General features: G+C 49.2%; 6 protein-coding genes across 6 annotated transcripts; 3 read left to right on the plus strand and 3 right to left on the minus strand.

The window, feature by feature from the left end:
• Positions 1-1,604: 1,604 nt before the first annotated feature.
• Positions 1,605-2,993, minus strand: ATNIH1004_007642 (uncharacterized protein; the record flags this gene model as incomplete). Its single annotated transcript, XM_033572261.1, has 6 exons — positions 1,605-1,635; positions 1,694-1,763; positions 1,824-1,882; positions 2,049-2,319; positions 2,571-2,835; positions 2,964-2,993. 6 exons carry the CDS (start codon positions 2,991-2,993, stop codon positions 1,605-1,607), a joined length of 726 nt encoding a protein of 241 aa, XP_033425576.1.
• A 45-nt stretch (positions 2,994-3,038) lies between these two features.
• ATNIH1004_007643 (putative transsulfuration enzyme family protein) lies at positions 3,039-4,280 on the minus strand (the record flags this gene model as incomplete). Its single annotated transcript, XM_033572262.1, has 1 exon — positions 3,039-4,280. One exon carries the CDS (start codon positions 4,278-4,280, stop codon positions 3,039-3,041), a length of 1,242 nt encoding a protein of 413 aa, XP_033425577.1.
• Positions 4,281-4,640: 360 nt separating this feature from the next.
• ATNIH1004_007644 (uncharacterized protein) lies at positions 4,641-6,445 on the minus strand (the record flags this gene model as incomplete). The annotated part of the gene is made up of 5 exons (XM_033572263.1): positions 4,641-5,340; positions 5,402-5,879; positions 5,937-6,032; positions 6,136-6,159; positions 6,442-6,445. 5 exons carry the CDS (start codon positions 6,443-6,445, stop codon positions 4,641-4,643), a joined length of 1,302 nt encoding a protein of 433 aa, XP_033425578.1.
• Positions 6,446-7,835: 1,390 nt separating this feature from the next.
• On the plus strand, positions 7,836-9,493 carry ATNIH1004_007645 (putative MFS multidrug transporter; the record flags this gene model as incomplete). The annotated part of the gene is made up of 2 exons (XM_033572264.1): positions 7,836-8,051; positions 8,105-9,493. The coding sequence occupies 2 exons, from the start codon at positions 7,836-7,838 to the stop codon at positions 9,491-9,493; spliced, it is 1,605 nt and encodes a 534-aa protein (XP_033425579.1).
• Positions 9,494-11,379: 1,886 nt separating this feature from the next.
• Positions 11,380-12,213, plus strand: midA (putative cell wall protein; the record flags this gene model as incomplete). Its single annotated transcript, XM_033572265.1, has 1 exon — positions 11,380-12,213. The coding sequence occupies one exon, from the start codon at positions 11,380-11,382 to the stop codon at positions 12,211-12,213; it is 834 nt and encodes a 277-aa protein (XP_033425580.1).
• Positions 12,214-13,084: 871 nt separating this feature from the next.
• Positions 13,085-14,997, plus strand: ATNIH1004_007647 (uncharacterized protein; the record flags this gene model as incomplete). The annotated part of the gene is made up of 9 exons (XM_033572266.1): positions 13,085-13,168; positions 13,360-13,404; positions 13,463-13,491; positions 13,544-13,574; positions 13,625-13,679; positions 13,730-13,848; positions 13,959-13,998; positions 14,445-14,817; positions 14,904-14,997. The coding sequence occupies 9 exons, from the start codon at positions 13,085-13,087 to the stop codon at positions 14,995-14,997; spliced, it is 870 nt and encodes a 289-aa protein (XP_033425581.1).
• Positions 14,998-15,106: the final 109 nt, after the last annotated feature.

Raw genomic sequence — 15,106 nt, forward strand, 5'->3', positions numbered from 1 at the left:
CTCTGTCTGATGATACATCTATTTAGGATATGATCAGGATACGATACTGTATAACGTATCTTGCTGATGGTCAATAACAGAGACTGAGATTCCATTCAAAAGCTCAATAAAGTTGCTCGGACTTCAGAATGACTCATTGGTATCCTCGCCTCTCCCACTAATGCTTGGACGATAAATACCCTGTCGGACACTGGGTGATCATCATTCGGGATCTTTCCACGCCGTCTCAGTTGCAGTCTTCATCATTCCGGCTAAAGATTGGGTTGTGTTTCCATTGCTCCGTGAGCTACATCCCTTGTTCCATCCGGAGATGAACTCTCCATTGCTCCATTCCACTTTGCTCAGCCAATCAGTTTCATCCTGTGATTGGGCTTGAAATTCGGAAGCATATACCTAGGTACATTATACCTTTATGAATCAAATTGTTCGAGTAAATCTTTTGCGACTGCTCCCTTTGTAGGACGCTTCAATTCGTCAATTCTAGTTCCAACCGGCGTTCGTCGAGGGATCGAATCTAATCATGCTTTTCAACGTTCTATATGTCCTCTTGCACGGGGCTACATGATGATCAACTGTACCCCTGCGAGGAATCCAGATATGTCACTTGGATGAAATATCTATCGTTAAGATGACACCTAGCACTTTTGTAAATTCCTCTTGTTTTATGTTAGCGTCCATAGTGCGGCCACTGCTTGTCAGGCTATGTGGCGCCAGTAATGCTGTCGCAATAGCTTGACTATCTTTGGCGCCCCATTTCCCTCGGCTGCTGCTATTAGAGGCTGCGTATAATAAAAGCTATCTCACCCTTCTTTCTCTACTTGCTACTGTATTGCGCATCTACATTAAAGGGGCACTGTATGTTCCTAATTCCCCTGGCTCCTCTATGGTACCCTCTATGCGTTTTAGCGAATTCATCCTTTTGTCTAATGATCTAGCTACACACTGGGAGTGACACAGATCGTCGACTAAAATGGGCTGTAGTGGTAAACCGTGTAGGGCAAGTTGTCTCCAAATAGCTGCCATCATCGCTTGTAAGTTTGTTGCACATTACAGTACATGGGTGGTGCTCTTCCAAACAATCTGAGTGAAGTGACCCCACTTCATGAAGTTGGTCATATCAGGCTGTGTATAATCCCTTATCCATTCTTTCTAGACGGCGTACTCTTAAAATATTCAAACAATTTCTACGTGCTTGCATTCCACAGCAGCGAGAAATGGGGTTGTACCCTCTCTATCCACAAACAATGGATCCTCACCTTACTACAACAAGAGACGGACAAATGTCTCTCGGACATTCTGGTCCCCAGCAGCTTGGTATAAAGAGGTTTGCCCTCCGCATCCGGTGCGTTGGGGTCGGCACCATGATCCAAGAGCAGTTGCATTGCAGCTTCACATTCTGTCAACGGGTTACCTCATTGTACCGCCACAGACAGGAGAATTGCTCCTCCACACTAGTGCCACGGAGACCTGGTGTCTGGATCAAACCCCATCTTCAGAAACATCCGCCACATCTCGTTGATACTATTGTGGAGATCAACACTGCGTTCCAACAGTATTTTCACCAGCCCTTCTTCGCAGACCTAGCAAGCAAGTGCCAACGGAGTTCAGACTCGCCTGTAGCCGCTCTCAAGCACTCTGAATTCCGGGTTAGCGCCGTGATCTGACAGCAGACGTACCACGGCTGGTTTCTTACTTTTGATCCCGGGAACTGGGGGAAATGACCATGTCCCCACCGACTTGCCGGTCGGGTGGTAAACCATGTTCTAACAACAATCATATGTTGTGCAGTGATCCCAATTCAGTAGCATAAGACAGCAGCCCACGTCCATAATCGTGTTTGATGTTGATGATGTCGGGATCCGGGGCATCAGCTGAGGCAAATCTACCGAGTTGTTTCGTGCAGCATATAGGAGAAGCGAAGAGTATGGGAGGATCTCAGGGTTTGGGTTGGAAACTCTCCGATCAAGCAGCAGCTCGACAATCCCAATATGACCGTTTCTCGTTGCCTCACACAAGGGAGAATACTCCGGTCTAGTAAGTATTTGAACCGGTCTTCCATGCCTAACGGAGCTGTAATGGTCAACAGAAGCTGAACTTCTGGATCCTTAGCCGTGATCTTGGAATCCACGTCAATCCTGTTCCACAGTACTTCAGAGATTGCAGTACGATCCGTCCGTGCTGCCTGTTGGAGGAGAGTGTTGTAATTGCCATTCAGGGGCGGCTCCGTGTCGATGCTCACGCCCTGTTCCAGCAGCAATTGAACAATTGCAGGATGTTGCGAGAAAGCAGCTAGTGATATCGGCACATTGTTGTCTTTATCTTGAGCGTTGAGGTCAGCCCCAGCCTCGGCCAGAAGCCTGACGACCTCTAAGTTTCTGGCGTCTTCTCTTGTTCCCCTCTGGCATCGATATCGCAGCCCTTATCGATGAAATCCTGACCACCACAAGCTGCGCGGCCCCGGCTGCCAACATTAACGGCCCCGCTGTCTCGTCGGCCCCCTTGCCATAGTCTAACACAGCCTCTAGCAGCAAGCGCATGACCTCGGTATGGCCGAACTATGTTGCCCATACGATCAGTCTTCACTTCCTGACAAGTATTCATATCCATCACTCGACATCCCAGATACATGACCGCACTTTTCAGCTTTCCAGTAGAGGCATCAGGATCCACAACAAACTCCAGCAGCAGGCGAACAATAGTGACATCTCCCTTCAGTGCTGCGATCGAGATCACCGCCTGGCTATCCCGAGGATCGATAACAGACGACCCATACAGAAATGGCGAAAGATCCTCATCTTGGGCTTCAGCTTCTGCATCCGCTCCAGCCTCCAGGGTCTTTTCGCAGTGTCATAGCAGCCACGTCGCACTGCCCAAATCTGCTCCCCCGGCGGTCTCCATACAAATTTCCCTGGTAATAATACCCAGACCACGGTTTATGGATGGCCATTGATCTGTGTGTATACGGCTTGGCCATTTAAAGCTTGTCCCAACATACTTGGCGGATTCTATGGTACGAATTATGTGTTCATATATGTACATTATTTTTGCTCTGCGAGAGCCTTAAACGCCTGCAGCAAGTCATTCTTCAAGTCCTCCCAATGCTCCAATCCGACGCTGAGTCTCAGTAACTTTCGATCCACTCGCGAATCCGATAACGCGCGCCATTCGATCAGAGACTCGACACCGCCGAGACTCGTTGCATGCTGAAAGAAGGCCAGCTTGCTGGGCAACACCCGGGCGTACTCTTCCTTCAGCATACTGATGGCGAACACCGGTCCAAACCCGTTTGGCATCTGCTTCCGTAACCAGGGTTCATCCTGGAGACTGGCATGGTGGATTTTCTGAAGAACTGTCTGGATGATCGCCTCGGCACTTCCCGGAGCAGGTGAGGGTACCGTCAGCGCACACTGCAGCCATGACACCAGATTACCGGAGTTCTGGCTGGCCCGTTGCACTCGAACTTCTAGCGTTCGCAGACTCCGCACCCCAAGCCAACTCTCCAGGTTCCCGATGACGTTGCCAATGGCTAGTCGGTCCTTGAAAAGCTGTTTACTCCAGTCTGGGCGCTTGGTCGCCAGTACCCCGCATAACATGTCACTGTGGCCGCCGAAATACTTTGATCCGGAATGCATGACGATATCTGCTCCCCATAGGAACGGGTCTTGAAGGCCTGGCGGCGCGAACGTGCTGTCGACAATGAGGTATGCCCCTCTCGAATGGGCTTTTTGGGCGTATTCCTCGATGCTGAATGCGGTTCCCAGCGGGTTGACGGGAGTTTCGAGCAGGATGACATCCCCCTCCTCGAGGCTGTCGGTCGGGCAGTCGAGGTCAAGTTTCTGCAACCCCGACAGTCGAGATATAACGCTGATCACTTCATGGCTACCGTGGTAGCCTTCGCCCACTGATATACGGCGGGGATTCATAAGGACCAGTGCAGCGTGCAACGCAGCCAAACCTGTGGCATAGCATATGGCTTGGCCACCTAAGAGGGATGAAAGAATGGCTTCGAATCGGGTTGCATTTGGCGCAAATTCCCGGGAGTATACAAAATTCTTTCCTTCAAACTCATCCTGGAAGGGGAAAGGCTTTAGACGTGTTTGAAGGACTAGGGAGAGAATACCTACAACAGGGTCCACGGATGGGACCAAGTCTTCTGGATTGCTGGGGAATCTGAATGTGGTAGATAAATGAATCGGGGGCGCAACATCAGTCACCAGATGTAGCGGATCATCGGCATGCAATGCACGAGTGGAGGGGTGACTGTTGGCTGACGGTGCCATTTTGTGTAGGTAATTGCGACAGAGCAAAGGCCAGCATTACGGACAGACAGGAAGAAAGAATTCCGCCCCCGGTATTTATATTCTGAAGCCCACTGATCCGGGACTGTTTCAAGGCGCGAGACTATCTGGTAACAGCAGTCCACTCCATATACGTTCCTAATCCGAAGACTGATTAGATATCATATTGCAGGGCGCCTTTCTATTGGTGGATAGTCTGCCCCACTCCCATTAATTTCCGAGAACAGTTAGAGCGATCTCGTCACACTATATTTCCTAATCGGGACATCGCAGAAGCATTTTGAGCTGTGCAGATCACTAGTACCGATAGGTAGGAGATTATGTTCATCATCCGAGCACACTCTATATTAGGAGCCAGTCTCGGCCCAGGTGGCCAATGTCGAATATCCACTGCGGCGAAAAAGGTTCCTGTTGACTCTCCTGTTGCCAGTATGCCTGCAAGATTTTGGCAGCATTGATCGTGTTGTAACATTGGGTAGCTGTCCAAAATTTTTCCAGACAGCCAACCAGAAAGTCTCTTTGAGTCTGCCATCGGCATTCCAAGCCAGCGATAAAGATTGGCCACAATATACACTTATATAGTTCGTCGTCTTTCAGTGCGCCGATCAGCTCGATAAGTTGACACACAAGGTTGTCCTGCGGACTAACATCGTTAGTATGAATATCGAGGACACGCTGTCCATATATAAGAGCACTGATCTTCCAAGTTTCGGACAGGGTACAAAGATTCTTCAAGTCTCTCTTCAAAGACTGCGGTTGTGGTAGACTTGAGGCCCAAAGATAGCAATCAAATTTCTGAATGGACTCAAGCACAGCGGTAATCTCTTGTACACGGTTATGGACGGTCGTTTTAGTAAGCGGCTCCAGGCCTGCTATGGCGTCTCTCTGGCGCAGAATATATTGTACTGCATTGAGAAGGAATTCTGGACACCCGACAAAGGACTGTTCGACGACTTCTGGCAGCTGCCTGCCGAATTGATCCAGGGTGGTGAATTGGGACAATAACCCTGGCCGCACAAAGGTGCCTCCAAGAGTTTCAACCCTAGTGAACAGTCAGTCACCTCCCATCCATCCCTCCAAGTGTTGGGGGCCAGCACACATACAAATAGATTTGTCTGGTGATAAAGTCTCGAATCTCCTGGACAGTTCGTCCGGCGCCTTGATTGACTCCAGTATGAGACCCGGGGGGCCGCTGATCTAGGGTGATCAGGTTCTTGGCACCCTCGAGGTGGAAGTTCCATTTGTCACTCCCTGATTCCAAGAGATCTAGAAAGATTAAAAGAAATACAGCGGCCAATGTGGTGTCCTTTCTATGCAAGGTGACATCATTCACAATGCGCGAAAGCCCTTGCACTGCTTGGTACTTGAAAATAAGGGCATCCCGGTGAGATTTAGTCGTTACAGGAGATGTCGCCACATCGGACTGATAAAAAGAGCGACCTGTGTTTGCTCGATGTCGAGCTGCGAGAGCGAGTGTCGCTTTCAGCAGGACTGGGTCATCTAGAGCAAGAGATATCAAGCTTCTAAAAGGGTTTCTGTCGCTATCATACACAATGAAAAGTCGACATATCCGTTCGTTATCTAGAACCTGATGTTAAACTCCAATTCAAGTCGAGCCAGGCTTCCGGGCATGCTTACAGTAGTCTAGGTAGAATCTAGTAGTTGCATCCAAGTTTGAGGTAGCAGGATCCTGCAGCACCAATGGCAAACTCACTGGGGGGCTACGAAGAATGCCTGTACAAGCCAAATTCTTGGTTAGTGTCAGAGACTATCAATGTTGACGAAAGATCAAAGCTCAGAGTGGCACCTGAAAGCAGATATATAACAAAGCTCTCACCATTTTGTTCAACCGGAGTCGTATCTATAGATTCAGCGAGTTTAGGTATTAAACCGGTCAGGGAGTCTTCCGTTCTCGTCGATGAATTTTCCGCGGTTTGTACTGACATTGCAGAGTCTCTTGTATCCTCGAACGTTAGTCCTTGCATCTTGCCTCGGATAGCCACACCCTTGACCCATCGGAGGGGCCTGGTTGCGAAACATTCTAGCCCCATCTTCTGGCATTTTATGCAAGGGACCTGCGACTGGTCGCATTGGATGCGCCGCCGGCGACAGGTATAACACGGGTTATACATCGGGTGCTGACCCATTTGAAAGGACGAAAGGTGGATAATGGATCTATGGCGCGTGGTAAAACTAGTGTTCAGACTGGCATCACACACCACTGGCCATCAAGGAGCAGCATTGGAAGATAGATGCAGTTGTTGTAGTTAGTTAGCCCCGAAATGATGACTGAGAAGATCGGTTGACTCCACAATTTCCCGTGATAATCATATGTCACATGACTGCCAATCGATACCACCTCTTTCTCTAGATCTTGTACGGATATGAGGTTATATGTTATGGCAGATGTCTAAGACCATGATTAGTCTTGTGATTGAATTCAGGGTCTTTTTCCTTGGTTGCATAGTGTTGTCGTTTTATGGCGTAGGGGAGTTTGCCAGCAATATGTTTTCTGTATACGCCAACACACGAGATAGATATATTTGATAGTACACAATACATATTGATGTGCTTTCTCCCTCTTCTCAAAGTTAAACGATGCTTCAACAACCAATAGCAATAAACCTCAAAAAAACCAACAAATAATTATTAAACAATCTTGCATATTGATAATAAGAAATGGGCATGTACCATTGCATTTTCTCAGGAGCCAGGGCTACTCAAGATAGTATAGACTTCAAGATTGGAGATCTTATCAGATAGCTTTAAAATACACATCTAGAGGAACCAAGACTATAAATGGTTCTATAGTAAATAAGCTAGAAATATCCGGATGAATAGCTTGTCGTGCAATGGACCCGCAGGGCCTTGTGAGGCTCTTAATCAGGTGAATGCCATGAGACCCTATTCAAGGCAAAACTGTATTCTAAGATTATAACATTCTAATCCGTTCTTCAAGATTGACAGTGTATCTGCATTCAACATTAATAACAATGGTTAGTCGATGTAAGATGGCAATCGGCCCCACGTCATCGAACCACTGCGAAAGCAATAGTATCCACTCTCCACTCCTCATACATTCCCAAAACGGAAGTTGATGGGAGATGCCCTGGCTTGACGAACATGACCACAAGGTCGCTTCACAGCGCAATTTCTGTCAGTTGAAAGACTTTTTCAGTATGAATCTACAGGTATCCACCGCCAAAGCTTCCTAAAAAAGAAGTTAAGCAGAGACGGCTGGGCATCTAGGCATCTTGTGGAAGTTGAGAGAGACCTGTTGGATCTCTTAGTGCGAATCTGCAGATTTAACTTGTCGTCCTGTTAGGCTAGTACAGCGATGCTAATTTATTTAATCCAGGATCTTCTTGTTCGGTCACATTTTTCTTCCTTCTACATCGCGGATGACACGTCTTCGCTTAGAAATACTCCCGATGCCCTTTCTATGACGATGGAGAAGCATATATATCAAAGATCCTCGAACAAACTTATACGGACGGATATCCAGCTTACTACAGTTAATATATTTCATCCGAGGATATGGAAACAGTTACATATGCCTCGACTACTGTCGGGGAACCCAGTGAAAAGAAATTGGAAGACGCGTCGTTAGCACAGCAAGGTCTGGAGCATCTAGAGGGATTCTCAGATGCCGCTTATATCGAGCAATTAGGGCGACAACGGCCGCCATGCTTCCCTAATTGGTGGTCAGAACTGACCTTTTGTTTCTCCATTATGATGTCCCAGATTCTTGCAGTACGTCGCTCCCTCGATATGGAACCCAGAAGAATGCTAACAGTCCCCGACAGGAATATTACATCTCGGGCTCTAATGTGCTTCTTCCAACCTTGGTTAAAGAATTGCATATCCCTGCTGCTTCGACCATATGGCCGTCCACAGCATTGTCCCTTGTCGTGACATCGACGCTTCTCATATTTGGTCGTCTTGCGGATATGTATGGGGGATACGTCCTATACGTGGCAGGGTTTACGTGGATGATCATCTCTTCTATTCTAGCCGGCGTCTCACAGTCGTGGCTGATGCTGCTTATCTGTCGAGCGCTCCAGGGTTTGGCCCTCGCCTGTTTCCTCCCTGCGGGCATGATGATCTTGGGCAGTATATATCGACCTGGTCCCCGGAAGAACCTGGCGTTCAGCATCTACGGGGCTTGTGCAGCGCTGGGCTTTTTCACAGGCATCTTCTTCTCTGGCCTGTGCAGCCAGTATCTCACTTGGAGATGGTACTTCTTCATTGGTGCCATTCTCTCGGCGATCACCACCGTCTCGTCGTATTTTTCCATCCCGAGTGACTATGGCGAGAAAAGGAAGTTGGGGATTCAGATGGACTGGGCAGGGTGTTGTCTTTCAGTTCCGGGCACCGTCTTGCTGGTCTTCTCCATAGCAGAGAGCTCCTTTGCTCCCCAGGGATGGCGAACGCCCTACATCCCCGTATGTTTCGTGCTGGGGGTCATATTGCTGGGGATCATGGCGTATGTTGAGGGATGGGTGATGCCGAACCCGCTTCTTCCGGGCGATATGTTCCGAGTCAAACACATGACGGCTCTGGTCTTCGCACTGCTTTTTCTCTACGGGAGCCTTGGGACATTTCTTCTCTATTCGGTGCTCTACATGTCCAATATAATGGGGGCCACACCCCTGCAGATAGTCGCGTGGACTGTCCCCATGGCAGCTGGCGGCCTCATCATCTCAGCGATTGGGGGTCTTGTTTTCCACAAAATATCCGGAACGATAGTCATGCTCATCTCCTGTCTTGGGTACGTGGGCTCTGGGATCCTTTTTGCGGTGATTCCGATCGGCGGAAACTACTGGGCTTTTGTCTTCCCGGCAATGATCTGCGGTACCATTGGCATCGATATCAGCTTCAACCTGGCCAATATCTTCATCACCACGAGCATGCCCAAAGCCAGACAGGGGTTGGCCGGTGCCTTGATCAACTGTACCCTCCACCTGGGGATTGCCCTCATGCTGGGGTTTGCGGACATCGTGCAGACCCAGACGAAGGATCTCGAGCGCAGTCAAAGCTACAAGGCGGTGTTTTGGTTCCAAACAGGGCTGGCCTCCACGGGTCTACTGATTGTGCTGTTCTTTGTGAGGATTCATCATGCGAAGAGTGATCTGACAGTGGATGAGAGACAGGCACTAGCGGCAGAAGCTGCTCGTTCCCCTTCCTCGCAGTAGGGTTGGGCTTGATGATAGAATCACAAATAACGGAGAGCTAGAGAATACATCGCCTTGGCTGAGGTCTTGTAGTCTTGTTAAACCCTGTCGTGCCATGGAGTTCAAATTATTGCTCTCGAATGAGGAATGCCTCCTAGGCATGAGACTTTCTGAAGCCGTCCGCGTGTACGGAGTATATACGCTATTCTAAGCTACATTACATTTAATATGGAGTTGTTTTGATAACCAATATGACCACCGGGCTTCAGAGGAACCCGTATGACGTGTCACCGAGCTGGGTATACGTATCTATTTTTCACCACGGAAGTCATGTAGTTAGCCTCTCTCCATAATCGCTGAAATGGGAAGTCTCGTTTAGGACAGGCCTTCTCCCATCGCCCCATCATTTGCTCGTATGAACCGATGTCGCTTTTTATACCTCGTTGTATGGTTCTTTATAAGCGCGTAAGGAACTAAGATATTGTGCAGAGTGCATACGACAGCGTATTTTCGCAGGATCTAAAGAAATGAAAATTCTTAGTCCGCATCAGAGTCCACTGTCCTATTCCGTAATATAAGTATGGATCCCTCGCTTCGCTAGAGTCACTGTAGCCATGTTAATCTGAGCTTCAAGATATTATACGGAGTACTGAGTGGAACCGATACCGCCCTATGGATGGGGATTGGAAATCGAGACCCGGGGAATGTCCGACAGTGAGACCTCTGTTTCGTGCTCTTGCAATGGACTGTAACCCATAGTAGTACTCCGTCGAGTCCGTCCTCTCTTCCCTCTTATCCGATGGGTTACCTGGGTTAGTTATGGCTCTGGGATCTCGGATCGTGGCGGGCCAGGAAACCTCGGAGAGTGGAACCGGCCATTTGAGACAGCACTGGGAGAGAGAAATAAAATGCCGGGGATTCCGGTGCGGAGAGTGGATATTAGGCCAGGGGAATGTACATCCTTGTAGAGTGTAGTTTTGATGATGTCTTAGGAGGCAGGGTGGATATATAGACGTATCCGACCTCCATTGGTATGTCGGCTCTACTCCGTGAGAACGAAGTCAGGAACAACAACGTGGACGGTCGGAACCACAGAGAATGCAACCCTGGAATGCTGCCTCAGGTTCCAGCAGGTATGGTTGACATAAGCAGGTGGTCTTAAAATAGGCACAAACAAGAGGACTCCCTTAATTCTGTGCTCTGACTCCCAGGGCATGGATCGTGCAGGATTTTCGACTAAGAGTGTATTGAGTATAGCCTGATACACTATACAGTATATACTCCATAACTACTATGTACAATGCATATACTCCTAGTCCAGGCGAGGCTAGTGGCGATAGTAAAGTACTGTAATCCCAAGAAAGATCACTGCCTAGTCAGGCGTCCCGCTACGCAGATTCTAGCCTAGTCTGTTTCAGTTGGCATCCGTTGATTGGTGATAGTGACGGGCTGGTGCAACGCTAGATCCCCACCACCTCCTTTTTGGGGATTTTTTTGGACCAGTCACAGTCACGGGCACCCGAAGTTGCGCAGAATTCCTTAAGGCTGCCAGACTTCCCTTTCTTGGGATTGTCTTGTCACTTGCACACTCACTCTCACGCTCTCTTCTCGCTTATTCAATCTCACTCCCTCATCTTCTTCTTTCCATCCTCCTTTCACTCGTTTCTCATCCATCGTGCCTCCTTTTGTCTTGACCACATAATTTACCTGCGTACTCCGTCCATACACACTATATTGACCTAGTCATTCGTTTACCCCTTTTGCGATCGTTTGTTCGGTTTCCAGTCTCGCCCAAGCCTCTCGCCTTAGACCAGACCGACCGCGCCCGTCATATCTATCTGCTCAGTTCGAAAACCCTCGATCGATCGTGACAACGCCTCAAGGGCTTGATCATCTGTTTGCCCACTATGCGAGTCGCTCGTCTCTCGTTCCTCCTATACTCCCTGTCCCTCGTGGCCGTCGTCGCCGGTCAGAGTACCGGTGTGACCGTGGGCGGAGGTGGAGGAGGGAACGGCATCACTTCTGGGAATGCTGCTCCCACCACCTCGGACGATCCGCCACCCAAGACTTCGGCTCCAGAACCTACCGATAGCGGCTCGACGACGAGCGATCCGGGGCCTACAGCAACAAGCACATCAGAAAAGTCATCGAAGTCAGAAACGCCCTCGAACACAGAAAAACCCCCTCCAAAGACTACCGAAGAACCCACGAAACCAACGACACCCCCCAAAACCAGCGATAAAGGAGATTCTACCACAGACAGTGGCTCGAAGCCCACCTCGGACAATACTGCAGATACCTCCACAAAGACTACCCCCACTCCCGATCCGAAGACGATTACCACAATGGTTACTGTGAGTGGAACGCCAGTCCAAACCACGTTAACCTCCACCCCTTCGGACCCGAGTGCTTCGACCGAGTCTCCATCGCTCAATGGGACCTCGGGGGAGAAGCAGAGCTCTGGTCTCTCGTCGAACCAGAAGAATATTATCATCGGTGTCGTGGTTGGTGTGGGTGGTGCCATCCTGATCGGTGCTCTTGGCGTGGTCGCTTGGAGGATTCGGGCCCGCAAGCTCAGTGCCCGTGAGAATGACGAAGTTACCGACCTCATGAGTGGCACTGCTGTCGGTGCTGGGGCTCGAGAGAAAGCCCCCAGCCCGGGAGCCGGCGGAACGCCTTTCAAGAGCACGCTAGACCAATACCATAACCCGGGCCCGGTCAACGCCGCTTCGAACTTCTAAGTCGCCCGTTCCCCAAAGCCTGAGGGGGTCTGTATTTTTCTGTTCTTTTCTTCCTCTTGTTCAATCCAGTCTAGATCTGAACGGAGAGCAACGGTACATCACGGTCCCATGGACCGATACTTGAAGTTTGTACGACATTTTACGCAGTTTATTGGCGCTTGTGGACGAGGGAACCATGGTTGATATTTATTTTTTTTCCTTTTCTTGATGCGTTGTATGTCTGCCTCAGGCAGCATGCATTTCTTCTTTGTCCCTCCTTAGTTGCTTTGATGTTTCTATAGAATGCCTGTCATTCCGAGATCACGCTCCTTTATACCATTACAGCGATTCTGTTCTAGCGTTTGTGGTTGGCATGTTATCCTTGATTCCCCGCTCGAAGCTCCTGATTCTTCCCCCGGGATACTGAACTGTGGGGGTTTCTGTCTCACCATTTATTTTCTCTTCGAAAAGTTACATTTTTCTCCTGATATGTATTTAATCTGTGACAGAAAGAACCTTCAGATTTCCTTACTTCCGTCTTCTATGAGGCAGCGTAGGTTGGGATGAGTAGGCTGAAATTGGCCGGGACAATCGAGTACCTACAGTATAGCCGCCGGGATGAAACGACTAAGAATAGCAAACAGAGACAAGGACGCCTCCGTGTCTAATGGGTGGGGAAGCGCCCATTCCACTTATCTGCCTACAATGACTGGACGGCTGCATGATCGTCCTCGCCAGCCACAAGCAAGGGTGATTGATTGTGGTAGAATCATGAGCCTTGCCCGTCCGTCACGGAGGGATGCTGACCGCACCGCATGACAACGACACGACAATGACAATGATAATGGCACGATCGAGACCCGGTCTGCTGATCTACGCGCTTCTATCCCGCATGATTTGTATCCAAGGTGTTGACGCATTCGGTTTCGATGCGTTGGCCTTGGTGCATAAACCAGCTACTCAGGTTAAACGGCAGGTGAGCTAGCTATTTTTTTCCTGTCCCACGTCGTCGAAAATGTATACTGGATTTCCTGGATGGGAAGTCAGACTCTTACGTCTGGTTGAACATATCAAGATAGGTTCCTGGGATTTTTGAAGGTGTTTGATATCCGATTGGAATCGAACACGTCACATCGTATGAGTGTCTATCGGCTGACGTCGACGTAGATCATCGAGACGGGAAACCCCGAGAGACGGGTAGATGGCGACTTTGTATGTTATTTTGTTCCTGTGTCCTACTCACTCGGATGAATTGCTAAACTGCGTGTAGGTAGAGTATGAATCCGGCGGCGGAAGAAGGTTGTTCACAAAGGAAATACACCCGGTTGGCCGTAGACTGATGTCTGTTTAGCTGTGGTGATCAATTCGATATCTGTCAAGGGGTGAGTATTTGGTCTGGATGATGGTTTCCATCGACTGAACTGAAGTATAGCTCACAAATGCCGATACTTCGTTGTCAGTCCCTCCGGATTGTCAGAGACAATTGAGTAGGTCCGTATCCCATTACTAGATCCCCCCTACTGACATCTGTTAATAGCAATGTGCCTGTCCGTGCAGATCAGCGCACCAATTGCCATTCCGAGTGCTGATTTAGAGAGGAACACCGTGACTGTCATGGCCCAGACTAGGATCCCATACGATGAAGAGTTTGATCTGGTGTGTGATCTGTAGCATGTACAGTACTTAGTACTCGATAGGAGATTTCGATGGACTGTGGACGTGCAGCCTGAGGAATGTGGAATGCTATATGACCCGGTCGGGACTAGCATGCCAAGACTTGCTCGCTCGACGCGTTCAAACTACGCGGTGGATGGCCATCTATCCCATCTATCTATCTACTCTATCCAATACTCCTGTCTTTCTGTTATCTTCGTTCTCTTCTATCTGTCTACGGAGTGCAGAATACTGTATCACACACATCCATACTTAAGTTTGACTCCGGAACAGAACCAGTAATTTCACCTCAACCCTTCAAATCATCCTATTATCTACATCCTCCACCATGATAGCTGCACCTCCCATGCATCAGCAATTCTCCCTATCTGGATCTTCCCATTACGTGCCCGTGCATGCATCACCTCTGTCGCCGCTTCGCTCGTCCTCATCCGCATCTTCATCTTCGCACTCCGAATCCCAATCCCAGTCCCAGTCCCAGTTCCGGTTCCAATCCCACCCCTCAACGCCAAACACACAGTCAACAACGACGTACCAGACTCAGGCCGGAACACAGACACATACACAATCACAAACAGAATTCCAAACAAATACAGCAACCTCCACCCGCTCCAAAACCTCCCCCTCCTTCGCTCAACGCTACGCCACCACGATCTCGAACCCACTATCCCGCACCCTCACGACGCCCACTGCGCGTCGCACCCTATTCTTGAACCGAGTCAGGCGCGATCGCCATGATGGACGCTTCGAGACCCGTGGCGAGCAGCTGGCGCTCATGGAACATGTTGCCGAGGAGCGGAAATGGGATGCATCCATGAAGAGACACGCGGATGGAATCTTCGAGGGGTATTTGCGGGACTTGGAGACTTCTGAATTTGAACCAGAATTTGAATCCGGCGATGGGAGTGAGATTGGGGATGTTGCGGGTATGGATCTCTCCCACCTTTATTGGTAATTATGGCTAATGAATTGTCAGCTCTGGATGAGTATCTAGCGCAGGAACATGCCGAAATGGACCTCTTCACTTCTGGTCCCAGTTCCGGTCCCGATGGTTCGTTCAGTGACGAGGAATACGACCATATCTTTATGGATTTGGTACATTCTACCCAGGATATGGATATGAGCGGTTGATTTAATTTACTGTTCTTTTTCGGGTACGGTTTACTGGTAGGCGTTATCAGGATCTAGGCAAGTGATCGAGTAAATAGGGTATCGACAAATATGTACAGAGCAATGCAGC

This window comes from Aspergillus tanneri (assembly GCF_003426965.1).
Source record: "Aspergillus tanneri strain NIH1004 chromosome Unknown AapTan_7_pilon_pilon_pilon, whole genome shotgun sequence".
Taxonomy (NCBI): domain Eukaryota; kingdom Fungi; phylum Ascomycota; class Eurotiomycetes; order Eurotiales; family Aspergillaceae; genus Aspergillus; species Aspergillus tanneri.